Raw genomic sequence first — 27387 nt, forward strand, 5'->3', positions numbered from 1 at the left:
TTGTTTCAGCAAAATTTTAGTAACTCTTCAGAAATGCTCTCCATCCACTTTGACCATGTTTGAGCTATTTTGCAAAGAAAAATGGGCCAATATTTTAATTCTGTGGAGGACTGTGTATATGTGTGACTGATGAAATGAGGTGTAACAGTCAACATAGTCACAGAGCTACAACAAATACATTAGGAAAAATAAGCGGAAGCTGTTGTGTTCTGGTCTGTGATCAAACACTGCAGAAACACAAAGTTTAAATGATTTCCCTTCAGAAAGAGGGAGTAAAATAAAAAAAAAATTAAAAAAACACGGTGAAAACGAAACAGAAATGATTCAAGAGACACAGAATCAAGTCCTCAAACTCAAACCCTGTGGAAAATCTACTGGGTGAGCTGAAGATAAGCCAGCCTGTGAAGGACCCAGGAATATAGACAATCATATTGTGAGATTATGTAAAAAAATTATTGTCAGAGTTTCCTTTCCGTTCTTGGTTTGTTTAAGAATTAGACTTTCTGAATGAGGTCAGGAGTTCTGAGGGATAAAAAGCTTACATCGCAGAATTATGTCCTTTAAAAGGTGTCACTCTGGCAATTTTAATTCATGCAATTTATTCAACAGCAAAGTTAGAGAGTTGTAATGTTGATATCAAACACTGCTTTGATTTATTTTTTATTGTTGAAATATCTGACAAATTCACTCCGTGCTTAGCTTTAATTACAACCTTACAGCACTTTGACTTTTTCTTTGCAATGCAGATAAAATAGACAGCTATAAATTGTTATTTTTCTTACAAAGGCTGCATTTCATATCAAACACAGATATCAAACTACACAAAAAGAAAGTGGTTTTAAACCGGGATAAAGGGAAATGTTACCTTGGCTCATGTTGTAATTAATCTCCATGAATCCAGTCTGTAGACTTTAAGGAGTCTTTGTTTGAAGGTATTGTTATTTTTCTTAACTTGAGCCCATCTATGGTCCACCTCCCAGGTCATGCCAGAACAAATGAAGAGTATATCTTTCCCATAAATCCCAAGAGGTGACTGAAGTGAGATCATGCAAACCTCTCTCCCCTTTGATGCTAATGCCTGGAGCCAGAATGGTCGGTAGGTTGACAGGTAGATAGATATTACCTAATATAACTATATAGAGATGCTCTGTCCTGATTTAATTATTTTAGTAATACTGGCCATAATTAACAGTTCCTCCAGCAGGGGGTGCAGTTCTCCCGTTGCCCCTAGTTTTCACAAGGCCATTTTTTGGCAATGCAAACACAATCACACCAACTAGAGCAGAGTCCAGAACTGTGGCGTCAAAACACAGCCAACCAGAGGTGAGGATCGTGTCAGGTCTCAGTAAAAATCTGTCCGTGACTCAGAGTGCTAATCTGAGATGTTTTCAAAAAGAGTCTTGAACAGTCGGTTGCTATTCGAAGCACATTCCTGCAGAGTTGTGACCACAAACAACACAGATTAAGGGCTGGGGATCAGGATGACGCCTCACGGGGAGCATTCTGTGTGTCTGCATACCAATCAGGTCGTTCTGTATTTCACCACACAGGGATCGAATCATGAACTGCAACCTCCAATCAGTGCAGCAGCTGCCAATGTCAGACATTTTCTGTTAACAAAAGATGTCAGAATAAAGTCACAAATTTCTCCCAAGAGTAACTTGGTTTCTACAAAATAGAAATCAAGAAATTATTAAGACATAAGAGTTTCCTTTCTGTTTATCTTTCCTCCTCTTGGTTGATCTTTTTTTTGCCCCCCACTAAATCAAGTATCATTCATATCCCCTCAACCCTGAGCCAATTTGAACAGTTTGTCTCCTTAAAACTTGGTTTGTAGAAAGTCTTATTTCCAACCAATAAATAAAAAACGTCTTTCCAGATGTACTTTCTGATAGATGCTCTATGAGCTTCTGAGGCTTTGCATGTTGTTAAGCTCAACCACATTAGTTCCAGTTTTGTGAGATTGTAAACTTTTCCAATGATTGTGACTGTGTATATGAAAAAGATAAACCAGCGTCTGCTTCACTTGGATCAGTGACATGCAGTCGAGGGAGGAAGTGTAATCATGATAAATAAAGATAACACCAACCACGGTGGGAGAAAATCAATTTGTCCACTCAATAACTATAAATTTGTTTTCTGTATGATCAAAAAAAAATACAATTCTGAATTCAAGAGGGTTGAGGTAATGATGAGCTGTGCCTCACCTCTGATGATGCTGTGTTGCATTTACTGACAAAGGGAGGCAGTTGGTATATGTCCATTGCTGTCTGCCTTTATATCGCCAATGCATGTTTAGTTACACATTACTACATTCAGAATACATTTTAAAATGTTTTACACATCCGCACCAGAGGTTGAAATAAATATGGAGGTTTCTGTATATCTGTAGATTTGGCTTTGAAAAAAAAACCATAAGTTCTTATGCTACTCTTTGAAAGGCAGATGTGATATCAGAGAAAGTCAGCGGCATACAGTAAGACAGCTCCGGACAAGCAGAGCTAAAAATAATTTCTCTCACTGTCAGCAGTCCTTCAGCAGTCCGCTCATTTGAGATAAAGGTAGTCGGACCAGCTCCCTGGGGCACAAAGAACACCTTTCACCTCTCGAGCATGCCATTTCTGTAGGTGCACTCTAGAAAATGCAGTGAAAATACGGGTCTAATTTCAAAGGGAAACATTTTCAAATCTACACACAATCCACAGAGACCGAATGTTAAATGATCGCACTGTTCACACAAATACAGAAATGTTATATCGACACCTTGGCTATAAACATAAAACACAATTTATATGAGGTTTTACACTTTCAAGTATAATTCTGTGGTAATTTTCTTCTTGCATTTTACATGGTGAACATACCTAAGAGTAAATGCCTTTCTCTCATGGTTGTTTCAATGTTTCTTCCTATAAAAAATGTTTCAGCAACGACGTGACGGGTTCATTGTTTTACAAAAAGGAAAAAAAAAATGCCTCATTTGCTGTTGGTAATTTTAAAAGAGCTTGTGCAGGCGTGTTTTCAACTGAAGAGGGAGCAAATTATGGGCTAGCCATTCACATCACTTTTCAAAAGCCAGCCTCATTGAAAATGCAATTGAGGGTCTCATTCAGCAGCAGTCCAGCACATCTCGGTTTTAACCAGCACATGAAAAAGCCCCAATAAGATGTGATGAAACTCACATTTTAACAAGTCTTCTCTGGCTTGGCCTGTTCTCAGATCCTTTGGCTGTCTGGCCCCATCGAGTGGCAAACAGTCACACGCTGCGGGGTTAATCAGTGTCACTAATGGATGCTGAGCAACCAGGAAACAAGACCGAAACAACTGGAAATCATCGGATGCAAGATTGCACAGCCAGGAGGAATTCAAATCATACGTCCGTCATGGTTGAAGGAAATGGGGAAGAAAATGGCCCAGTGCTTCAGGAGGAGTAAATCTCAAGAAGTTAGCCGTAGATACAGCACACAATGACAGCGGAAATCGATCATTGTTGGTCAATAATATCAGTAATGAAACTACTGCAGAACAAGTCTGAGCACCATATTTCTGTTAAAGGAGGCAGCTTTCAGCAAGGACAATCAACCAGTTTTCCACTGGTAAACACTGACATAATGTTTTCTGTTTTACTGTGGAAAACAGCAGACAATAATAATTATCCTGGCTAATAAGCCTGAGAGATGAAACACTCACATATAGCTGAAAACTGGGTGAGCTTTCTGATTCAAGTATGCATTGTAAAATAAATAAATAATAAAAAAACAAACAATCTGGTAGTTGTCCATCATGCAACAATATGAAAATTGTAGTTTGCTTCTCTTCTTATTTAAAAAGAATTTCATGACCAAAGATGCAAAGACATAAAATGGAAGAGAAATATTGCAACACGCTCGTCTTTCATGCATCATGAAATTTACCGCACACATCAGCTTTGTTGGGCGAATGATTAAATAGAGGACATGTACAAAGTGTTTGGCTGAATTGATTTTTTGTTAGTCAGATTTGATTTTGCACAGGGACACTTTCAATGTAGGAAACTTCTTGCACATAATCCTTTTGGAATATGTTTTCTTCCATGCTTCGGACATAGTCTGAGTACATTTTTACCAAACATGGCACAACAATAAAAACATATTTCTCAGACAGTTGTCTCAAGCATTTATAGTGAAAAGGTCACATTTCAACATATACACACAGCTAAATGCCCCATCATGTATTTCAGATGTGTTTAATTATGTGTAATTGATAAACGAGGTGTAATAGTACCCTTGATTATTTTGACTGGTTGTAGATTCAGATATATTAATGTTATTACCTTGTTATTACCATTTACCTTGTAATCAGAAACAACAAATGCCCCTAGTTATTCCAGGATAAATTAAAAAAAAAAAAGTCCATTGTGATCCTTTAGCCAGCAAATTATTTCATTAATGTGCAAATGCATAATGCAAAACCCCGATACAATAACTCCACTCGGGTACTTCCAGATCTTTACCAACATTTTTGCTTTTAAAACCTACAGGATCTGCAAACGATAAGCTGAATTTTCTTTGAAATCTGAACCTTTTAGAGTCACCCACAGAGATGTCCATTTTTAATTTGCTGTGGATTTATATGTGTAATTATTTATCTACATACAGACTCATAATCAAATGACAGCTATGCCTGACTTTAAATTCCCGGGTTTCAGCAACACATTGGAGGGGTTTCAGAACTGCAACAACTTCAGTCAGCCAAGCAGTAGGCAGCCTTCCCACCGGGCTACTCAGTGAAAAAAGGAGAGGACGATTAGCCCAGTACTAGGGATGAGTTTAATCAACTTGCCTCTCTGAACCAGCGCTGGACGCTTCCTCCTGCAGAGAAGCAAAATCCGCACACACCAGCACAAGGAGAAAAATCCCTGATGGTGAGCTTGGTGACATGAAACAAACTTGGCATCCATAAAAGACCAATGGAAAAGATGATAGCAGAATCTTTTTTCTTTTGACCGATAAAGCCTCTTGCGCTAATTTGTCACTTTCTATGTGGTATAAATCCTTATTCAAGACTACAATAAATATATTTATGGAAATGAAGAAAAATGATTAAACATCACTTGGAAAATGGATCAAAACAGCTAAGGTTGAGATCTGCACAAATGAAGGGCCTATCTTGCTGCTGTAGAGCCCTGCAGAAACCATGTGTTAAACAAATCAAGACAGTCGGATGACACAAACAAGAATGATTTGTTTGAAAGGTACAGATCCTGAAATATTTATAAAACAATTTTATTTAACCGATATGCTTTTCTCATTTCTTTTCAAAAACACACTTCTTAATAGCATAAAAATACTTTGAAATCTAAATCCGTCTGCCGTATGAATAATCTTGAGTGTAACTGTAAGTTTGAGAAAAGTTTCAGAGAACACACAGAAAGTAGGCAGTGTGTATTTCTCTGTTCAAAAATTTTTTTTCTCCAGGTTCAAGGTCATAACATCCCCAGGATGGGTGCCAACGCATCAGCCTCTTTATGGTTCTCTCTGGTCTTGGCACTCGCTTGTGTTTGACACACTGTGATTTTACCCTCCAGTAGTTTTCAATTTAGATTGCGAGAATTAGCTTGTTCTTTATAGACAGCGGAGAAGTAAATCTTAAAAGCTGCTGTGAAAGCACAGTGACAGTTTTGTCTGTGAAGCTTTCCTGGTAGACCCAGTGTCAAAAGTCAGGCTGTTCTGATAGAAGCTGACAACCCATTAGACTTGCATAAGCGCTCTAAAATGACACATTCTGATATGGTTCTCTCTTTACATGTCCTCAGAAAGATTTCTTAGAGGACACAGCAAAGTTTGATTTCAAAGGATGAAAGTTTTTATGCTTCTTTGAAGAAAAAAAAGGCTATATTGGGAAGGGGTGTTTAAAGCTGCCTGGAAACATCCAGACTTCAGTGCTGTCTTGAGCTGCCAAAGACCTCAAAAATCTTCCTCTTTCTTCAGCTCTATGAAGCCGTTTTAATGTTAACTTATAGTTGTTTTGTAGGTCTATTTTTCAACATTCGTAAATGGTAGTTTTTATACCAAACAATATTCACTTATATATCGGTCTCCACTGTAATAATGCAGTTGTAGGTCAAAGCACGCTCTCATTGAATGTGCACTGTCTGGCACATTTCTTTAGAAAATGCTATCAGCTTAATCAAAATGTAAACGCATTTCAAGTCAAACTTCTTGCACTAGTCAGTAAATTTTAATGTTTATAGAAGACCTGAATATTTTTTACATAAACTCGTGTATCCATGTAAAGTCTCAATATATGCTGTTCTCTGTTTATGTTGTCATCTTGGAATTTTCGGCTCAATTTCAGCTTTTCATGTCGAAGTAGGTCTGTACGAGCGTCTATGGATCTGGATTTTGGTGCATCAATGTGTAAGCGCATGTGGGTGCAACTTATGTTTTGGGTGGCTTGTAGAACTAGAACATTGTTATGAATGTTCAGTCTAATTCAATGAAAAATCATTGAAACATGATTTTTCAGTAATAATTCATGTTTCAAAATTGCATGACTCCAAAATGATAACTTATTTACTGACTTGGACAACCACTGCACTATAGCAACATCAGTGATGGTTAAATATACTGGTTTGGGGTAAGCCATTGCAAACTTCAGGGCTGGTAAAACATCTCACTCACCTTCTATTTATATTTTTACGGTATTGCTCAAAACTTTTCAGCAGGTGTGTAACATGAGAATGAGTTCACCTGTGGCAAAAGATAAGACTGCAGGTCTTACCTGGACCGTCGGGTAGAGCTCCATTTACCCAGGGCTGGCTCCGGAACCAGAAAATTAGTTCAGACTGTTTAAAATTAGTGCTACCATTAATCATTTCCTCAGCTGACCCGGCAAAGATGGGCTGTCTCCACTCCGGTCCTACCCTTGATTCAAAAGTAAAACTGTGCTAAATGTATGGAAGAAATACTGCTGCTGGACACGTAAAGAACCATTTAGCAGTTCTTTGGTGGTGAGCATCAATAACAGAAGATGACGTGGCATTCTGCATGCATTAAGTCAGTCAAAAGATAATGCCAAACATGCAATAATTCAACACCCTTAAAAAAAACCTCTTTCGTTACCTATTTTTTACTAAGGCCAAAGCTGCAAGAGCATAACTGACAGCTCTATAAATCTATCCCACTTAAGAGCTGGAGCATCTGAACACCGGTCAGGAGACACAATGCATCAGCTGGAGGGCAGAAAGAGGCAGCGCTGCAACAAAGCAGCTGCTTCTGCAGCTCCTCAGGCCCATGTGGGTTATCGTCTTTGACGTTACTCAGATGAAGTCCATTTTGTTGTGCAAATAGGCAATAGAGCCACACACCTGAGCACCAACAGGTATAAATAAAATCAGGTAAAATTGGCTTTTTTGAGCTTTATGTCATGTAATAATGCAATTCACTCAATAAATTCACATATGGAGTGTTGCTTTGCTTCTTTCATGCTTTCATGGTTGGTGTGTGCTTGGTGTCAGCAGCGTCAGTCTGCACTATGGCCAGAAGAAGACTGCACATTGCTGAAGGCATACCTATTGAATTTTACATGCTTTAGTGGGTTTTTTGTTTTACCAGAAAGTAATATTGGTATTAGTTGTTGGCTGTTAGTATGGAGGGAAAAACTCCTATAAATCCATGGTGCCCCTCTCCTGATTGTCTTTACTGGCTATTGTAACGTCCACCGCCCCTTCCCAAAGCTGAACAGGCTGATAGGTACATGTCAGTTTCTGCTTTTCTCTGTACATTTTATGGTGCGGGGACAACTAGTGAGGATTTACAATGTAGCAAGGCCATAAACACTGAGACTTGGGTAATGTAAGTATTTGTCTTCAGGATACATTAAAAATCTTCATAACAGAAAAGGGTTTCCTTTTATCTACCTCAAGATGAAGAAAATTCTCCTCTAAATGTTTATTATTATTATTATTATTATTATTATTATTATTATTATTATTATTATTATTATTATTATTATATTAGACTTTTTGGCATGTAAAGGTATCATTGTTATGACTTATTCCCCAGAAGATAAAAGTGATACATGATTACTGCCAGCTGGTATTTAAAGACGCATCCTTCTAAAAAATCTAAACTGTTTCACACGACTACATTAAAATCAGCTGATAACAGTTTGCAAATGGCCTTAAATGTCCCATCTCGCTGAACAGACACATGACTCCCTGAGGAAGCTCAAATAATGATTGACTAGTTTGAAGCATGTTGATGCAGAAAATATATTTCCTGGATGACGACTATAAATGTTTGTATTGTAACAATGGCTGACTTTCTCACCTTAGACATCCTCTGATCACAAACGTTCAAATAGTCGCATATCCGCACATCGTTACATACGAATACAACCACAGGTTTTCCGACTGTGACTCTATTGTCAAAAGTTTTTGCTCTTCTGCTTACTCACATATGTGTGACGTCCTTTCCTTAAGTCAAAGGATTAAATATAATTTTGGTCCAGCCTACAAACTCCTTGGAAAGTTTAGGAGTGGTATTATTTTTTATTTTTATATTAGATCATTCTACCAAAGACCCATTTGTGAGGTAAGATGTGGTATTAGAAGGTCTGATTCATCCCTAAGCTGCTCTGCTGGGTTGAGGTCAAAAAACTATGCAGATTTTTTCACACCATAATCTGACTCTCCCATGTCTTTGAGGTCAAGGGCTGGACTAGGAAGGTGTGGGCCACTGGGCTTGAGACAGCCAAGGTGCGAGCCCAACTTAATCATCGTTAAACAGTTGCATATATATATATCAAATAAAGGGTGGTCTGCGTTTGCCCGTGACTTACTTGTGGAACCGATTCTACCCATAAATTTCAGCAAGTCAGATTTTTAAAGGTTGATCAGCCAGAAAATTGCAACTGATGCACCTTTAATGAATGTAAGGATCATTACTACAAACAAAAATATACTTTGTAGTTATCAAAAAAAAAATACTTGAACATCTTGAGTCTGTCAGAGCTTTCTTAAGGAAGAAAAATTTGACAATGTTCTCTATCTGTCCTCTATGTACAGTATTTATTTATCCTTCTTCATTTCTGTCTTTATTTGTCTCCCTCCCTCTTTCAATTTTTATCAACTGTGTCCTTCTCTGTAACTATTAGAAAAATAAAATATAAAAAATTTATTTGGTGATTTCGCTGCGGGTCAGGCCGAGGCAGGAGGCTAGCAGCTGGAGGCTGCTTCTTGCTCAGCCCAGCTCTTCTTTTTCTTTCGTTCCTGCACTCCGCTGTCATTCATTCAGTTTTCCGCCATCTTGAGAAGTCCCTCCCTGAAGCTCCGCCCCAAAGCGTCAGAAGCGTCCAACTTAAAATCAAGCATTCATGATGGACGTTTTTTCAACATCACCGCCAAAATCCTCTTGGCCAGTGATAAAATGAAGACGTTCTTACCTGATTCATTCACAAAAATGCAAAGCATCTTTCGGGGTCCACGAAACGCACCACAAACTGCATTTATGGGATATTTTTACTCTATGTGAAGGCTCCACGATCAAAAAAAAAATCGCATAAAACATATTTACTTTTGTTTTCAGTAATCAAAACAATAACAAAGAGCGTTGTTTTTTTTTTCTCAGATTTACTTTAATGGGATGTTCATACAGTCTTCAATAACATTCAAGCATCAAGCCACTTAGAATGCTTCCTTCCATAAAATAAACCTGGTTTCAACATCATTTGAGGTCAAAGGCAACTGGCGGAAAAACTGAATGACAGTTTGAACAAGACAAAAAAGGAGCGAGACGATAACCAATCAGCTCACAGGTTTCAAATGTAAACATGTTTATTCACTAAATGTTTCAAATTTCATATTTTTTCCAATGTTTAGACTTGGTCGGCGACTTGCTCCATTTTAGCATCAAGCAGATCAGGCAACCGAAAAGCAAGATTGTTGCAACACATTTTGCAAAAGCATCATAGTTCAGATGTTCAAACTATCTCTCTTTTACTCCTCCACATCACCGTTTGTTTCTCTTTTTTTGTGTGTTTTTATAAGATGTCAGTGCAGAAAGAAAATGAAAACATTGCAATGTTAACAGACCTGAGCCTTCAGAGACTTCTGTTATATGTTGTTGAACAGGACAGACAAATGTTACCGGTTGTAAGAATTGCTTATTATTTTTGGGATGCTCAGACTTGTCTTGAACACATGTGACAGCATTGCTTAGCACCATGAAAAAGGTAGAGATTTAGTACAGATTTTAAAAAGTTTCTGAAGTGCAAGTAAGTGGCTCTCCTTTTAAAAGACTTCAGTAGTATCTTTTGGAGCTGCTTTGCTGTGTGACAGACTTGGTGATGGTACCACCGTAACCACCAGACATGCCACCGAAGCCAAACCCGGAGCCGCTGCTGGACAGTCCTGTGGCAGAAAACAAAAAGGAAAGGTTACCCTTTCTTTTTCTTTGTTATTGCACTGGTTTACTTGTGATCGTGATAAATCACGCTGGACACCTACCACCAGAGGAGGTTTGCTGCACATGGATGGTGGCGCTGGATCCCCCGTTGGTCAGTCTGGGAGAAACAACAGCATGTTAGTGCGTAAAGTGGTGGCCGAGCTTACAATTCAGCCTTGAAACATAAACATTTAAGTTTTTTCCCACCTGCTCTCTTCTCCTTCCAGGAGCTTCCTGTAGGTGGCAATCTCAATGTCCAAGGCGAGCTTGATGTTCAACAGGTCACTGTATTCGCGCACCTGCTTGGCCATCTCTGCCTTGGCCTTGCTCAGAGCTTCCTCCAGAGCCTTGATGCGAGCCCTGGCATCCTTTACCGCCAGCTCACCGCGTTCCTCAGCCTCGCTGATCTGTGCCTCAAGGCTGCTTCTCTGTGGGAAATGACGTCACAAACGTCTGAACATCTGAACGAGACCCTAAGCAAGAATGCTTGACAGACGAGAGGTCACTGAAGTGTACCTGTGATTTGACAGCTTCGATCTCATTCTGAAGACGTGCGATCATGCGCTTCAGGTCAGCAATTTCAGCCTTTGTTGTGCGCAGGTTTGTTTCACACTGTCCTGCAGAGGACTGCATCTCTTCGTACTGTAAGTAAAAAATAAAAGCACGACATCAAAAACCAAACAGAAGGAAGGTCAAAGGTTGACATGTGCAGCAGAATAAGGGGAATAACATCAACCTTAACGTTGCTTACCTTCTGCTTGTACCACATCTCTGCTTCAGCCTTGCTGCGGTTTGCAATTTCCTCATACTGAGCACGGACTTCAGCCACAATGGCATCCATATCAAGGGTACGGCTATTGTCCATCTCCACAATGACGGAGGTGTCCTTAATCTGTCCCTGCAGCTCACGAAGCTCCTACACAGAGAAGTTGGTAAATTAGCTCTTTTGTGCAGTAGCTCGATTTCAACCACAAAAGTTGTACGTACAGCTTCATACACGGCCCTGAGGAAGTTGATCTCATCCTGGAGAGCATCAACTTTAGCCTCCAGCTCCACCTTGTTCATGTAGGCAGCATCGACATCCTGGAAATACAAGAAACAAACATCCATCAGACATTTTTCACAGTAATCCAAAGAAATAGTTGACACAACTAAAAGAGCCATTTTCATGTTAACTCACCTTCTTCAGGAGCACAAACTCATTCTCAGCACTCGCGCGCTTGTTGATTTCATCCTCATACCTGGTGAAGTACGAAGCAAATCATGAGCACACCATGCTTTCAACATCTGCAATGTGAAAGAAACTTTGGGCATATATCCTGGGTTTTTTTCCTAAATACTAACTTATTCTTGAAGTCCTCAACAAGGTGTTGCATGTTCTTCAGCTCTCCCTCCAGCTTCATCTTCTCGTTGCCAAGCCCATCAAGCTGTCTGCGCAAGTTGGCAATGTAGGTCTCAAACATGTTGTCAATGTTGGAGTGGGTTGTGGTTTGTTGCTGCAGGAGGCTCCATTTGGTTTCCAGCATCTTGTTCTGTTGTTCCAGGAAACGAACCTGTGGAATAAAAAAAAGAAGAAAAAGCAACCCCATTATGTCTTTTGTTTTTTTGAGGTAGTACTCTTCATACAATTTGAAATGATATAGAATGATGTTTGATAGTACAAAATATTTTGAGCTGAACGATAAAAGCAAAAGGAAAAAAAAAAAACTGGGAGGAGTTGTGCAAAACAAAGATTTAAAGGGTGTGTCACTTCAGGTGCATGTCTACCTATCTAAACTGCCACACCTTTGCTGAAACAGTTGCAACTCATCGTTGCCTCAGTTTGAGTGCATACTCTTTAAGAATCTGTATTATGTTAGTATAAATAGCTTTAGTTTGGCACAACATGACGCCCATGGCACCAAAAAGTTCATAAAACCAGGAGTGCCTGAGAAAATGTTTCTATTGTTGGCCTGTAGCTCAACTTCCAGCCTCTATTGAGTTATCATAACCACAATGTTTCTCTAGCCATAAAAAAAAAAAAAAAAACTAGGTGTGGCACTTTAGGCGTGGAAGACAAAGCAGCAGTGTGACATGAAATGGATATTTTCTTAAGTGTTTGCAGGAAACTGTATATCTAACTTCAAAGTGAAATTTGTGGTTTTAAGAATCGGGGAAATGTATTTACAGCCAAGTAGTTAACATTCATGTTGCCTCTAACAACCAGGTGATAGGTGTGACTTTGGACTCTGTGGAAGCAGTGCAAGATATCTCCCTGTTCTTTATTCCGGTTGACCAGCTGAGAAGTGAGCATCGATATCACTGATGCTATGTTTACTTAGTGGGCAGAGTTAGCTGCCACGAACTCAGACAGGCCATCCTGGAAAATGCAGTAGATTTTTCTTTGCTGAATACAAGGATAAAGAGGCAAACTGTCACATGACAGTCCGATGTAATATTTTTGTGAGCTCCTCTGGTTCTAGACACTGTGCTATGAGGATAACATCCACAGCTTCCCCTGCTCTGCAGGTTCTTCAACTTGCAGCCTACAAAAATCCTAAACACTGAATTTGAGTTCAACTTTCTCCTCATTTACTTTCATGTACCGGTGAAAGATGGTAGAGTTAGCTGCAACTATCTAAGGCAAATCAAGCTTACGGTGAATGCACAGGGGCAGAGAGGTAGACACCAACCTTGTCGATGAAGGAGGCAAAGCGGTTGTTGAGGGTCTTGATCTGCTCCTTCTCCTGGGTGCGGATAACCTCGACAGATTTGTCGAAGGTGTTAGGAATTGGTGCCAACAGACTCTCGTTGACCTGGACAGCTGTGATATGTGGCACGAAATTCTGCTGGCCAAAACTCTGTTGGCCAAAACTCTGTTGGCCAAAACTCTGCTGGCCGAAGCCGCCATAGTTTCCTGATCTTGTCAAAGACATGCTGCTAAAACCACCAGAGTAGCTGGGTGCAGAGGCATAACTGGAACCGTAGCTGGTCTTGGACACACTGCTGACTGGTGTGGCGTAGGATCTTCGGACGCTGGTGGAGCTTGTGGTTGACATTGCCTTCCTCATCTTGGCAGAGTTAAAGGTTGTCCGCTGGCTGAGCAAAGGAAAGCTGGAGATGTGCAAGCTTCAAAAGGAGAGCCAAGTCCCTGTGAGTGTCTGGCTGCTGATGCTGCCTTCTTTTATGCACAGAGCAGGGGGCGGGGAGCCACCTCAACCTGTTCTCTCACTTTTTGCTGTAAAGCCTCCGCTCTCCACACCTATGCTGAATAACAGGAGTGGCTAATCCTGTTGAGCAGGTAGGAAGGGATCGCCAGGAGATAAGCCGTGACACACCCTGTCATGGGATAGACTCTAGCGAGAAAAAAGGAGACAAGGGTAAAGTACTGCAGGGAACCTCCTTTATATAGTGTGACTTCGTTTTTTTTGGAATGGTTTTACTATGTTTTGTGAATTTAGATGGGCTACAGGCAAAATAATAGTGAAAATAAGCAGTTGAATGAAACACTTTGCTCAACTAAAAGATAATGTATGAACAATCACACGTTTCAGCTAAGACATAGTTTGTTGAGGATACACAAATAGATTTCTGAGCCAGACAGAGAACTTTACAGCAGAACATTTTATTCTAATGATGTCCGTTAGGTAGTTTTACATAGTGATGTAGTCTATGACATCACTTTGCTCCTTTTCCAAACTCAGTTGTCAGATTTACTTTTAAAGGATCAATTCTATGTCAAAAGACAGAGTCTATAAGATTTGCTTTCTGCTGAGCCTCTTGTCAAAAAGCAAACAATAGGATAAACATGGGAACTGAACTCCAAATATAAAACTTTATTACAGTTTATCTTTCTGCCTGAGCTATCTTATGAAATTCTTGCAGCAATACAAGAAGTCTTTGGAAGAAAAGACTGTAAAAAAGAAAAAGACCCTTCAGGGAAGGGGTGTCAAACTCCAGTCCTGAAGGGCCGGCGTCCTGCAATTCTTAGCCATGCCTCTGCTGCACCACACCTGAATAGAATAATTAGGTCATTAGCAAGACTCTTGAGAACTGATCTACACAAGAAGGAGGTAATTCAGCCATTTCATTCCAGTGTTTTGTACCTGTGGCACATTTAGAAACTGCAGGACAGTGGCCCTTCAGGACTGGAGTTTGACTCCTGTGCTTTAGGGCCTTTCAGTCTTAACATGCTTTTTCTTGAAATGATCCCCTGAGGATGATCAGCGATGTGCACTGAACATTTAGAAGTTGTTTTTCTAGCTGATGCAGTTCGCTGAGCCCACTCCCTGCATTCTCAAACACATTCATTGCGTCGTTTCTCTTGCTGCAATTTTTTTTTCTTTTTTTGGAAGTGAGGTCTGCATTTCTTTCATCCTTCTCCATCTTTTCACATGCACATGCCTTTCGTTTCTAACAAACGTGTCAAATTTTAAGCTAAAGCTCAAACAAATTCTTGCTCTGCACTTTCTCTTGTGAGAAAATAAGTTTTTTTTCCATGACATTTTATCTATCAGCAACCATAAAAATCATGCAAATATTTGCATTTGTCCTCTGTCTTTTTTTTTTAAAGCTGTACCGCACATTTTGACAGCATTAGTCAGAGTACATTCTTGTCCTCTACAGCTGCCAATAAATCAGACCAGCGATTGAAGCTGGGTGAAGCAACAACACTTAGCCAGATCCATAACAAAGGCAGAGCTCTTGACCAAGTCTGCTTGCAGATTTAAAAATAAAGCCCTTTTTGCACTGCAGAGCCCAACCACAAGATCACTTCCTTCATCTGACTATCCTACCCGTTTAAAATAAAAAGCTATACATGTACGCACACTAATCCTTTTACTGGAATATGCTATCTGTTAAAAAACGGCAGGACATGCTAACGCTAACATTACACCGCAATTACAGTATCGCTACCAACATCTATTCAGCCAAGTTTAATAATAATAAAAAAAGAGCGTAATTATATTAAAATATTCTCCCCTTGACCTCAGGGTCAAAAATGACCTTCCCTAACAAAAGCCCCAAAATAAAGCAGCTTACTTGAATTTGAAATCCAAAATCTATTTTGCATGATGAAACAATCAGTTATTTGTCAATTCAACTCAATTGAATTCATTTTTATCATGTTTTTTTTTTTTTTTTTGTTACACACCACAAAAAGATGATCAACAGTACAGCGCTTTTCTTTTCTTTTTACGAGAAACCAACTGTCAATTTTCCTTTTACACAGTAAAGGGTTATTATTGTAATTATATAAATGTGAAGTAATTACAGCTGAATTAACTATTCTGGAAGGGAAAAAGTCAACAATTGGTAACTTTTTTGTCAACGGCTCATTCTGTCATACTGTTTATCAGTTATGAAAATACTTCTCTCATACAACATCCTTCAACACAAAATGTTGAAGATGTTCAGCATGAGAACATCTTCAACACAAGATGTTGACCGTTAGATGTTCAAAATCTTATATTTAACATCCTGCAAAATTATATAAGATGCTCAACATCTTGTTTAGGACAGTCTGTGTGAACATACAACCTATGACCTTCAGCAAGTAATCAACTAGGGGTATTTTGACTTAGGGCACCTTTATATTCTCTATACTGTTCTTGTTATTGCCAGGAGTATAAGTTATCAAAGAGTCCAAGCCTGGTCAAGTCAGGGTAGCACGGAGCACTTACGTAATGTTTGACCTCAAAATATTTTGCTAAAGATGTCTGAGATAGCACAGTTTACAATCTTGCAGAGAATGCACCTTGTGTCAGTCGTTAGAGTCGGTTAAAACGTTTTTACTTCAGGCAGTGTGTGGGAGTGCTGCTTGCAATAGGATGCTGCGTATGTTACCGCGCTTAAAGAAAAGGGAGAGCAATTAGAAAAGAAATCAGTGAAACTACGAAAGTGAAACTGTTGAGGCTAAATCATAAATATCAATCCATGTAGCTTTCATGTCACATGCTCTCTTTCTTGCAATTCCACTGTGAATAAGTGAAAGCAAAGAGGCAATGCGTACATAGTTTAGGTTCCACAGGATCTCATTTCTTTCACCTCAGCTCATAGTAAAGGAGTTGGGAGGAGTTAGCTCTTCGTTTGTACCGAGGAGATTTTATAGTTTTTGATGTCACAAGGCCGCTCCACTCTAACTTCCTCATTGCCGTTTTACATTTGCATTTAAATAACAAGCAAAATCTTAAACTATAATTTTTGATTCATGGGTATACTTGCTTTGTCGATCAATTTAAACTGAGACACATAATGAAACTTTATGGAATTTGCTTTGAACTGTAGTATGTGTAAACTGGGTGTGGAGACCTAACGATGTCTGAGGTGTGGTTTGACAGGCTGTCCTTCTTTACACTACACATTATAATAAGTGGACATGTACAAAACTGGACTGTTTAATCCATTCGCAACATTTGCAATAATGAATCATTCTGTGTGAGGCGTAAAATCCACGTGAGGCGTTGAATACATGCAGAGACGTTTGGTTATGCTAAGGATCACACTGGTGGTATTCCTTCCTGAGTCACAGCATGGAAACCAAAGTTTCATTCAGCTTTGCAAAGTTTCACGTAGAAAGTCCCGTCAGGTCATGGAGGTGTGGCAGTCACTGTCCATTTCTGTGAAATAAACGGTTGCATCTTTGGTTTGATGCAACCAAAAATGCCAGTTTTAAAAATTCCTGTTTCAAAGGAAGTCATTCATCGCAAGGCTTTTTCACATTAAAACGTTGACATATTTTTTTTACAATTTCTTATGATTTATCAACACAAACTAGAATAGAATTATAAAAAGGAAGAATACCTTGATTTCTTTTCTTCTTTTTTTTTCATAAATAGAAACCTGAAGACTTTGGTATGCGTATGTTTGCAGGGCATCTGAGGCGATGCTTTGGAGAAATAACTTTCACTCCAATTACACCTGCAAATCCTGGGGAAAATCTCTCCATCTGCTCCAACCATGTATGTTTGTCTGCGGTCGATGTCCCGCAGGAAGGGGATCCTCACTGCTTAAGTAAAAGCATTCCCACAGCATGATGCTACCTGCCCCGTGTTTCACCATTGGTGTGTTTGGAGTGACATGTAGCATCTCACAAAATGTTTAGTTTTCTGTTTTCACAGAGTTACCAGAGGGTTCTTGTCTGTTTCCAGGATTAATAGTTAGTAGCCTTGCTGTCAGTTTGGATGAACTGCTATGTTTTGATAGGTTTCAAGATGTGCAATACATTTTCCATTTTTTGAAAATGTGTTTGTGATGCTTGTTCATTAATGTTCAACAAATCTCAGAATAATTCACAAAATAGCTGAATTTACATCGAGGGACTGTGATTTAATGAAAAGCAAATTTATTTAGTTAAACCTTTTTATGTTGTTATTTCTGTTGAGGTGAATGGAGTATTTATTAAAACAAACCTAGCTGGAAGTTTCACAGTTTCACTGTTTACCCTTTCAAATCTGAAATCTGGTTCAGAAGTAGGATTTTACTAATGCTGCAATCAGAGAAGTAAAACTGGAAATTATTCTGGTTCTTTGCGATAGAAACAAGCTTCCACAATAAAACAATCACAATCTTTTTTTAAAAAACAAATTAAATAACACAACAGAAATGACAAAACTGCAATTACGTTTGACATGCGCGCCGCCCCGGTGTTTTGAAGCAAACCTGACAGTAAAAGGAAGTTTTCTGCTTTAGCAGCATCTTCACAGCCCGAGGCAACTGGAGGGCTGAACTTGAATTCCGCCTGTCAACTACTAAATTCCTGAGTCTCTTTGTTTCTGTGGCTCTCATTCCTTTTTCAAATCTTTTCCATGGTAGCAGAAACCTGTTGGACAGCTGTTAGCGATGGGCTTTGTTCCTGATGTTTCTCAGCGCAACTTATGTCTCATGTACGTAACACGGTTATCCTGCTCAGATCACAGGACCTCAGAATAAATTGCTAATATTATAAATGCAGCTGTCTGGCTAAAAGTCGAATCAGGCTTGATCGGTCAGCAGCTTGACAGTTTATCATATGTTGCGTTCCTCAATGTGACACTTTTGCAAATACAAGTTTCCAGAGAAAGAAGATGGTGCTAATCTTGGATCACTGAGGTTTATATCTGTTGTAAATAATTTTTGGGTGTAGCACACTTTAGAGAAAGCAGAGAAACTATGCAAATCTATTACGCCAGGAAGCTACAAACATTTTTGAGTCAGTCGGTTTTGTTCCTGTGATTGTCTTTCTCACTGTGGACAAGACAGGACCAAAGCCCCTGAGGCAATGGGGCCACATAAAGGCCAAAATGAAACTCAGTTACAAGGTAATAGTGGTGGCAGAACTCATAAGCGGTGGGTCAATTATTGAACTGTCTACCTTTCAGATTTTTAGTTTGCAAAATGTACTGAAAACGAATCTCCTTTTCTTTTCATTTCACAATTATCACTCGTCTCGTCTGCATTGGTCCATCACACACAATTCCAATAAAATATGTAGAGTTTGAATGTAGCAGTAGCATAATTCTGGGGAAGCAATGAATGCATTTGCAAATCATTGCATATCACTAAGGTGAAATATAAAGAAAAAGAAAGAAATCATATAGTTAAAGTCAACAATGGCATGATGGTTCCACATAGCAACTAAAATATAATTCTCCTGCTGATTTCCCATCCAGCTCTAGGCTTTGAAGGATTTTGTTGCAATTAGTTGATGCATGGTGAAGGCTTATGACGCCAAAGATTTAATGCACCAGTAAATCAAACATTTTTAGAACCACACCTTAACCATAACTCAGCAAGGTAAAAGATTATTAGATTAGTTTATTTCCTGATTTGTAAATTGCAGGGTGGTTAGAGATGTCTGCTTTCTTTTTAAGCATACGTGGGAATTTTCTAAGAAAGAAAAGAACAAAACCAAAGACAGTCAAATGCATTTAGGTATTTAAGTATTAAAAAGGCAGTTTCAAGTCTGACCAGCGTGGTTAAAAAACCAAGATACTTATTATCTTTTTCAGAGGTGCCTTGATGATTTTTTGCAATTGTCCTGTTGTGTGACCCAAATACACTTGAGTGTATTTACATTAAAAACAAGACAACAATGCAAATAATACAGGACTTATTGATCCTCCAAAGGATTAGTTTAACTAAACTAGATAAAGACACTGTTCTTTTTTTATGCAAATCTGCTTCGTTTCAATAGCAAAGGTAAAAGTTTAACAACGTTTCTTAAATTTGTAAGAGAATAACCAAGCTGTTAACAAATGATACAAGGAATTGTAAATAACCCAAACAGTCTTGGACTTGTGGATGTGTGAACACACCCTACTGCAGTTCCCTCACCTTTCTTCAAGGTTCTGGGTGTGTTCACCATGATGGAGTGGTGTCTAATGGTGGTTTAACGTGGACCTCCCAATTTCATCACCTGCAAAAGAGGAACACACCCTTACAATACAGTGAGCACAGCCCAAGCACAGAAATGTCCCATGAAGGCCAACAGAACAGAATGTGGTTAATCTGCAGTGGCGAATATGTAAAAGTTAGTTGGCTGAACAATGAGCTCCCTATCTGACGAAACCCTCCCAGTGACTAACACGTTTCGCTGCATTGCAGAGTAACTGTTGCAAACTAATTTCACACGGTAGCGGGACTTTTTGCATACAGACTGTTGGCAGGTTAGAAACTTCTCAAATGACTACGCAATTAGTGATAAACAATCATCACCAGGCAATAATGGACTTTAACATCTTGTTTATCATCCAAGCACTCATGCATACAAACTCAAACTTGTAGAGCTGTTCTTCCAAATTTGGGTATTTCTATGGTTTCCATTGAATATGGATGATCTCAGTCTCATTTTAGGCTGTCTTTAGATCATATGCTGAAAAACAACAAACAGATAACATCGAAATTCTCCACACACCTCAGCACAGTTACTGTCTAGCATGGGAACACTGGCAATGCTGCAATCTGACATGATGACTCACTCTTAGTCAGACAACCAAGATCAGGAAAGTCGTCTGGCCAAATAAAAACCTAGCAACCAACCTATTTGTGCGTGCGTGCGTGCGTGTGTGTGTGTGTGTGTTGTGTGTGTGTGTGGTGTGTGTGTGGGTGTGTGTGTGTGTGTGTGTGTGGTGCGTGTGTGTGTGTGTGTGTGTGTGCATGCGTGCGTGCGTGCGTGCGTGCGTGCGTGTGTGTGTGTGTGTGTGTGTGTGTGTGTGTGTGTGTGTGTGTGTGTGTGTGTGCGTGTGGGTGTGTGTGTGTGTGTGTGTGAGAGAGATGCTTTACAGTATCTGCTTTCATATGATGTCACATACCTTGTCTGTCTCATAAAATGTTTTTCTGTTGCTGGTTTTGTATGAACAGTTATGCTACATTGCACATCAACTCCGTCTACAGTCAGTGACTAAGGATTAATAAATATATAATCGTCTAAGAGTGAATCTGAGATAAGCTTCACTCTACTCTGAAAAGAATAGCTTTGGAAATTGTCTGTGTGTCTCACAGGAACTGATGTGTAAGCCATAAAACAACCTCATTTTGCATTTCATACAAAACCTCTGGCAGTGCTATGATAGGGTTAGCATGCTTGAAAGTTAATCTTGTGACATAAAACCTCTAATCTTAAGTTTTGTAACTGCTGCAGGGTGGAATAAATACATTAAATCAGTACACAATATTAAAAAAATGTTAGTGTGCTTAAATGGATAATCTGGAAAGCCGCTCTGTACAGTTAATCACCATTGTTTGCCTTTTGCTACAAACCCCATGGACATCTGCCTTATAGTTGGTACATTAATGAAAGGTAGTAAAAACAAAACCAATCTGTAAAAAAGGAGATTTTTGGAAACATTATTTCATTTTCAATATTTAACAAAGTCTTACACCTTCAAAATGAGACAAGTAGTGGCGTTAAGGGAATGTTCAGAAAATGAAGGTCAGCTGTAACCATAAAAGTCCCAGTCGCACTATGAACTGTGTCTTTATATTGAAAACATATTTCACAGGTCTAATCATGAGGAACTGAAGGAACTGAAGGAACTGAAGGAGATACAGTGGAACAAAAAGTCTTGTTTAATTTTTGAAGTGTGTGCATTGATTTTATAGTGAATATATATTGAAAGTTGTGGCATTCGTTGTGTTCTGCTGCATCAGAGCAGTGTTTGTGTTTTTGCTGAAATGATACCATCTTGTTTTAGGGGAAGGTAGTTCCTTTGTTTGTTTTCACAGTAATCTGGTCATCCAGGAATAAAATGTCAATGGTTGGTGAGTGTTGCCAAGTTGTCAGATAAATACCAGTCAATTCACTCAGAAAGTAGGTCAAGCCTTTGGTTTTAAGTTTCAAGCATCAGCCCTCTTAAGGTAAATGAATCTTCATCAGTGGTGACACTGTAGCGTAGCATAATGTTAAGTGATGTTATTTTTGTGTTGCTGCTGAAATTCGAGTCTGAGTTGCATCCGTTCTATAACAGAATCTGCAATAATTAGCTTAGTCCAAATTAACAACCAACACAGTATTCTTGATTTTTGGTAATAAGTTTGAAAATATAACATGCTTTGTTATACAAAATTTGATTAAACTGCTGACAAGATTTAGATAATAGCTCCAGCCCACATTTGGTAGCTGATTTAGTTGAGAATGACAATACAGGGCTGTGCCGTGGTGGCGTAGGGGGTTAGCACAACCCACGTATGGAGGCCTTAGTCCTCAATGTGGCCGTCGCGGGTTTGATTCCCGGCCCCGGCGACATTTTCCGCATGTCCTCCCCTCTCTCTCCGTCCCCTTCTTCCTGTCAGCCTACTTTCAGAAAAATACCACTGGAGCCAACAAAATCCTTGGAGAAAAAAATTACAAAAAAGAATACAGCACATTTTTCTAAAGGAAACTTGTATTATTTTTTAGATGAAATTCATTTTTCTTGAAGCATATTCAAACTATTTACCAGTAGACAGTAGAAGTGGTATCATATTCTGTCATGCGGTCATAGATGACAGGAGGGCTGTATGTCATTGACCTCCAATGAGTAGGTTCTACTTGTACAATGACCTTATATTGACCTGCACATCCGTCATTTTCAGAGGTTCACAAACTTTACTACCACTACTACTACTACTACTACTTCACATTGACTGCAACAGACAATGTTTAACAATCAAACGAATGGAAAAGAAAAGTCTCAAAGGGAGTGGTTATGGTTAGTCAACACAGTGGCTGATTATAAGTCTCTCACAAGTAGTGAATCCTGTCTGATGTTGAAACCAAGCTTTTCAAACCTGAGGTCTCACAAACATCAGAACTCACAGTCTATCACAGAATCTGAGTGAAACTTACTTGTAGGCATTCAGATGTCTTATTTAAAGCTCTACCCACATTCTGAAGTCATAAAGTAAACAACACCTGACTGTCTGTACTGTTACTACACACTAGTTCACACTGACACATATTTGTTGGTGTTGTGGCAATGCCTAGCAACCACCAGCATGTCTGCATAGTCATAATCTCTGTAATTCCTTTATTGTGGTTTACGGTGGTTTTGTGTGTATGAATGTGTGCTTTTGTATGTGGGTTACTGCAATAACAGTGGACACTAATTTAGTGGGACATTTCTTTTTACAGTTGCAGCCAAATTGTGGATCCTGTAAATGTTTGACTCAGCTTGCATATGTTTAGGTCTGAGTCAGTTAGCATAGCAGATAATCATTTTGATTGTGAAAGTTTAAGAAATTGGAGAGCATTTTGTCAACTGGTGAAACAGAAGTTAGATGTCTATGTGTGCTTTGTAAACATGTGAAAAGAACGGTTCAAGATTGATCCTTTATCGAGTGAGAACATCAAAAGAGGATTAAAAAGAAACAGAGAAGTGTTGCAGCTAAAAGCAGACTACTCGACACATGCCTGCTGCCTTTCTTGTTTGAACAGGTAGAAGGAAGGTTAGAAAGTGCCGTGGAGCCACACACTTCCAGGATGCCAGCTTTGATAGTAGGAAATTATTAACCTTCCCTCCTACTCTTCAGTCTGCCAACAGGATGCTAGAAGTTTACTGCTTATCAGCATTGATTTTGCCATTTTGCTAAAAGCAAACCTCACTCCCTAATGTCTCAAACAGGGAACACTTCTCTGGGCATTTAAGATAAAATAATTTAAAACTTTTGCAAAAGTTGCACAATTTCAACGACAGCGTAAGTTGTGATGTGGGTTTGCAGTTTCTTTTGCTAGAAGGGCAGGACAGATGAAGTGTAATAATGTTAGTTATTGGCATCTCATTATGTTTTTCTGTGAAGGTAACTCGCCCACTTGGTAAGTCTTTCACTGCCTTCACTTTGATGAAACACAGATTAGTTGTCCAGCTAATACATAGTGAAACTGGGGCCAAGTCAAAAATTAACTTCTGCAAGACAAAAAAAAAATAAATTATTATTATTTTCTTAAATGTCTTGGCAGCAAAATTGTGAATTCTGGCCAATTGGCTAGATTTGTGGAGTGTACAACTAAAAGCTGTCATGGTGACCTGAGCTGTGGGTCTTTGCTGCTCCTCCAGAGTTATGATGGACCTTTTGATTGCTTCTCTATTAATTCTCTCCTCTCGTCCTTTCTATTTAGTTGAATGAGCACACAGAGATAGGCCTGCAATTATGCAACGGTTTCTATATTTTGCTTTTACTACTAAAGGCAAAATCAGCCGATACCTTTCAATTGCCCCATACTGTTTGGTGGTACTGCAGCGGTGAACAGGAACACAACTCATCAAAACCTGCCAGTCACACGTTTAATGGCTCCATAGCACCCAATTCTCAAAGTGTAAAAATTTAATTTAATATCCTGCAGGTGTGAGTGAGTGGCAGTGATGAATAGAAAAAGGAAGCTCAGGAACATGTTGGTTCATGATGTTTCTCCTGTGGTTGTGTGATTTAGTCTCGTAAGCTGTCAGGTTTAATGGTTTAGATGCACCAAACCTTCACCAGAGGCAATACAATAAATCGCTACACCACAATTTGTCTCACTTAGAAATTGTTTTTGTAGGATTTGATGTGATCCCTGCAAGACTGGCAAATCTTTTCACACCAACATTAGTGATGAAAAAGGAGTACAAAATAAAAAAGGGTTCTGTCACTCATCTTGAGTAACAGATTGGGATTCCGCTGCAAGTTCAAGTTGGAGACAACTGAAACATGGAAGACTAGAGTCTGCACAACTACAAGCTATTCAGTTTTTGCAGATGCTTGGTGCAGGTGTGTCGCTTTTCCTCCCAATGCATGCAGGGAATGGCATTTTTATTTAACTTAAAAGTTCACAGTGCACCATCTTGGAAACAGGTTTCACAAGTGAGTTAAATGTATTTCAAATTTAAAACATTTTGAGACAATAATCACAACTAAAGCAAAATTAAAGAAAGCTGTAATGCATATGTACACAAAGCAAGTTAAAATGTGAGCCCAGTAGGTTATTAATTGAAAACTCGTGTGCATATTTTCATCTTAGCAATAGTTTCACTGAAGTCTCGATGTACTGCATGTTATAAGTAAAACATCTTCATTAATTAATTGAGAGCAAAAATATTTTTTCTCTCAGTGTTTCTCTCAGTGTTTTTGAAAAACAAGCCAAACTTTGAAAAGTCCAGAAATGAAATTCACGGCGATATTTGTGGATTTCAAAGATGTATTCATCTAGGCTCGTGTAAGTTCTGCTCAATCACCATCCTGCATGGGATCACGTCAAAATAAATACAGGGAAATAATCAGACCAGAACACACTGATACATGACAGGTACATGGTGAGAAGTGAAAATGAATAGACAAAATGAAAGTTCAGTAACCACAATGCCACATTTCGTTGCTTACACCTTTCATGTTCTGACAAACACGACATAATCGCTTGTTTAGCAACGCTGACAGAACACAACAAAGCTCTGGTTTTTATCTGTCATTTTTCACTTGCACTGACTGACAAGTTGTTCACCCTCTGCAGACAGGAGTGGGAGGTCCTGCCAGTCAAACCTCATCTGACAGCTGGACCAACATGTCAGCTGGATTACTGAAGTTTGTTATCTTTTCTATAATCCAACAGGGTGCGCCTCTGAATAGCAGATGTTCAGAGACTTTTACGCTACAGATGAAATGCAGTGATAAGTTTGTTCAAAAGTTTTAAAAAGTGCCACGCTATCTTTAGTAGCCGTAAAATCCGCTGCTGTTTCATAAATATAGATTTAACCCTCAGCTGGCAACAGTGTCTGTTTGCATTTTTGCTTTTGGGTTTTATGATTTGGAAACAGATCAGTTGAGATAAAAGCTTCTTATTAGTATCGGCTCATCCATGGGCACGGGTCCAGGTTGTGTTCTTGTTTGTGATCCGATCCCTGAGACGCCGAGCCAACTTCGATCACAAACTTCAAGCTCTCACAGGAATGCATGCACTCTCACTGTATATCTACTTTTCTCATGCATAGCTTTTCACCGCAACAATGAGGTGTGTCAAGATAAAATTCTCAAGACCTTGCATAACCAAATATATAAGGAAAGGTAAGACGTGTGTAGTGTTGTTATTCTCGACTGTTTTCAGCCCAAGCCTGTAGGTGGGTCATTCTGTTGGGTTTTGGCTACATGGACACATTTAAAAACTCTCTCCTCCGCATCTTGTTTTCACCTCGATATCATCTGACTTCAGCAATAAACCAAGTGGATTAATGACAGAAAGTGTTTAATCCCGAAGCTTTGAATGATTTTGAAACCATGCTTAATGAACTATACTCAAAAGACATTAAATTCATGTTTTTAATCACTCAATTCAACATTTTTCTCCTTTTTCTTTCATTTTTAATTGAAGCACAGTTGGGTAGTTGAATGAGAGTTGTTGTGAATTGGCGCAACATGAATAAACTGGATTGAATTAAGGCAGAATGGCTCTCAGCTTTGTCCAGTTACTCAAATCTAAATAAGTTCCCTGCTGGTAGAAACAGTGGGTTTCGCTGTTTTTCTTATGTAATGCCAGAGAAGATGCTGCGTTTGTGCTTGGTTTTCTGAGCTGCCAATTTTAATCAGCTTTCACACAAAACATTCAGATTGAAATGTGATTCGGGAAGCCTTAATGACTAAGCACAGTGTTACAACACTCCAACCTTTTTGACCTCTAAGCAAAACAGACAGAAAGGCGTTCACTTTTCCTTCCCATTCATGTGTGAACGTATTTACATTGCAGCTCCACAGAGGCATGTTGTGCAGACTGCACACCCTGATGGCAAAACTGATAACTTCAAGGTTTGAAGACATTCAGAAGGACCCCACCAATCCATTAGTATATTTAATATAACTAATCCATTAATATAATTACTCAGTTCAGAATTCTTTAATATTTTTCTGTGTACTTTACCTTCTTACCCATCGTATTATGTATTTGAAATATTTTTCTGCAAAAAGTCCTGTCTCTCAACTCAAAGTCCTTAATTGTGATCATAGAAAGGAGAGCAACTGTCACTGTTTTCAATGACTAAGACCAGAACATCTGAGCTCAGCATTGTTGCAGCAAGGTGGAGCAAGCACAGTGTTAGTTTAGCATGTCATCTGCTGAGTAAAGTAGACCCATTCCTCCCATTGGCTAAACACACAAGAGATAAATGAGCTGTTGAGTGAATACATGTGATTATATGTCAGAGAATAAAAGTGTGATTCAGTGTTTGGAAGGTGACCAAGACTCTGAATGTAGAACTTGATTTATCAATGGGCGTATGAAGCCACTTGTGTGGCCAGCAGGTAAGCCACCCAAGTGTTAGTCAACTCAGATACATTTGCATGACAGATTCTAAATAAACTTGGAAAAATTCAACACATGTTCATATTGAGGACATGAATGGCGCCAAACATCCATAATACAAAGAGAATATACACTTTTATGCTTTTCCAGGTATATTCTGTAAATTTTGCTTTCCATGTTTTGGTGCCTCCGTTCTCGTCATCTCTTGCTTGAGCATTTAATTCACTGTCTGATTGTCTGACCGACAGTACAACATTTTTTTTT

General features: G+C 39.0%; 1 protein-coding gene across 1 annotated transcript; it reads right to left on the reverse strand.

Annotated features, from left to right (window-relative positions):
- Window positions 1–9590: 9590 nt before the first annotated feature.
- LOC129352707 (keratin, type II cytoskeletal 8-like) lies at window positions 9591–13579 on the reverse strand. The gene is made up of 9 exons (XM_055021821.1): window positions 13097–13579; window positions 11769–11977; window positions 11605–11665; window positions 11412–11507; window positions 11176–11340; window positions 10941–11066; window positions 10632–10852; window positions 10487–10542; window positions 9591–10390 (listed from the first exon to the last, which is right to left on the reverse strand). The coding sequence occupies exons 1-9, from the start codon at window positions 13472–13474 to the stop codon at window positions 10281–10283; spliced, it is 1422 nt and encodes a 473-aa protein (XP_054877796.1). The 5' UTR covers window positions 13475–13579; the 3' UTR covers window positions 9591–10280.
- Window positions 13580–27387: the final 13808 nt, after the last annotated feature.

This window comes from Poeciliopsis prolifica, unplaced genomic scaffold, assembly GCF_027474105.1.
Source record: "Poeciliopsis prolifica strain line A6 unplaced genomic scaffold, Auburn_PproV2 SCAFFOLD003, whole genome shotgun sequence".
Taxonomy (NCBI): Eukaryota; Metazoa; Chordata; class Actinopteri; order Cyprinodontiformes; family Poeciliidae; genus Poeciliopsis; species Poeciliopsis prolifica.

What these genes read in the sequence shown, in the direction of transcription:
- LOC129352707 (XM_055021821.1), bottom strand. Translation starts at nt 13,474, where the DNA reads ATGAGGAAGGCAATGTCAACCACAAGCTCCACCAGCGTCCGAAGATCC. An exon ending in TTGCCTCCTTCATCGACAAG is followed by an intron (nt 11,978 to 13,096) that starts GTTGGTGTCTAC and finishes TTTATTCCACAG; the next exon opens with GTTCGTTTCCTGGAACAACA. An exon ending in AGATGTGGTACAAGCAGAAG is followed by an intron (nt 11,067 to 11,175) that starts GTAAGCAACGTT and finishes TTTTACTTACAG; the next exon opens with TACGAAGAGATGCAGTCCTC.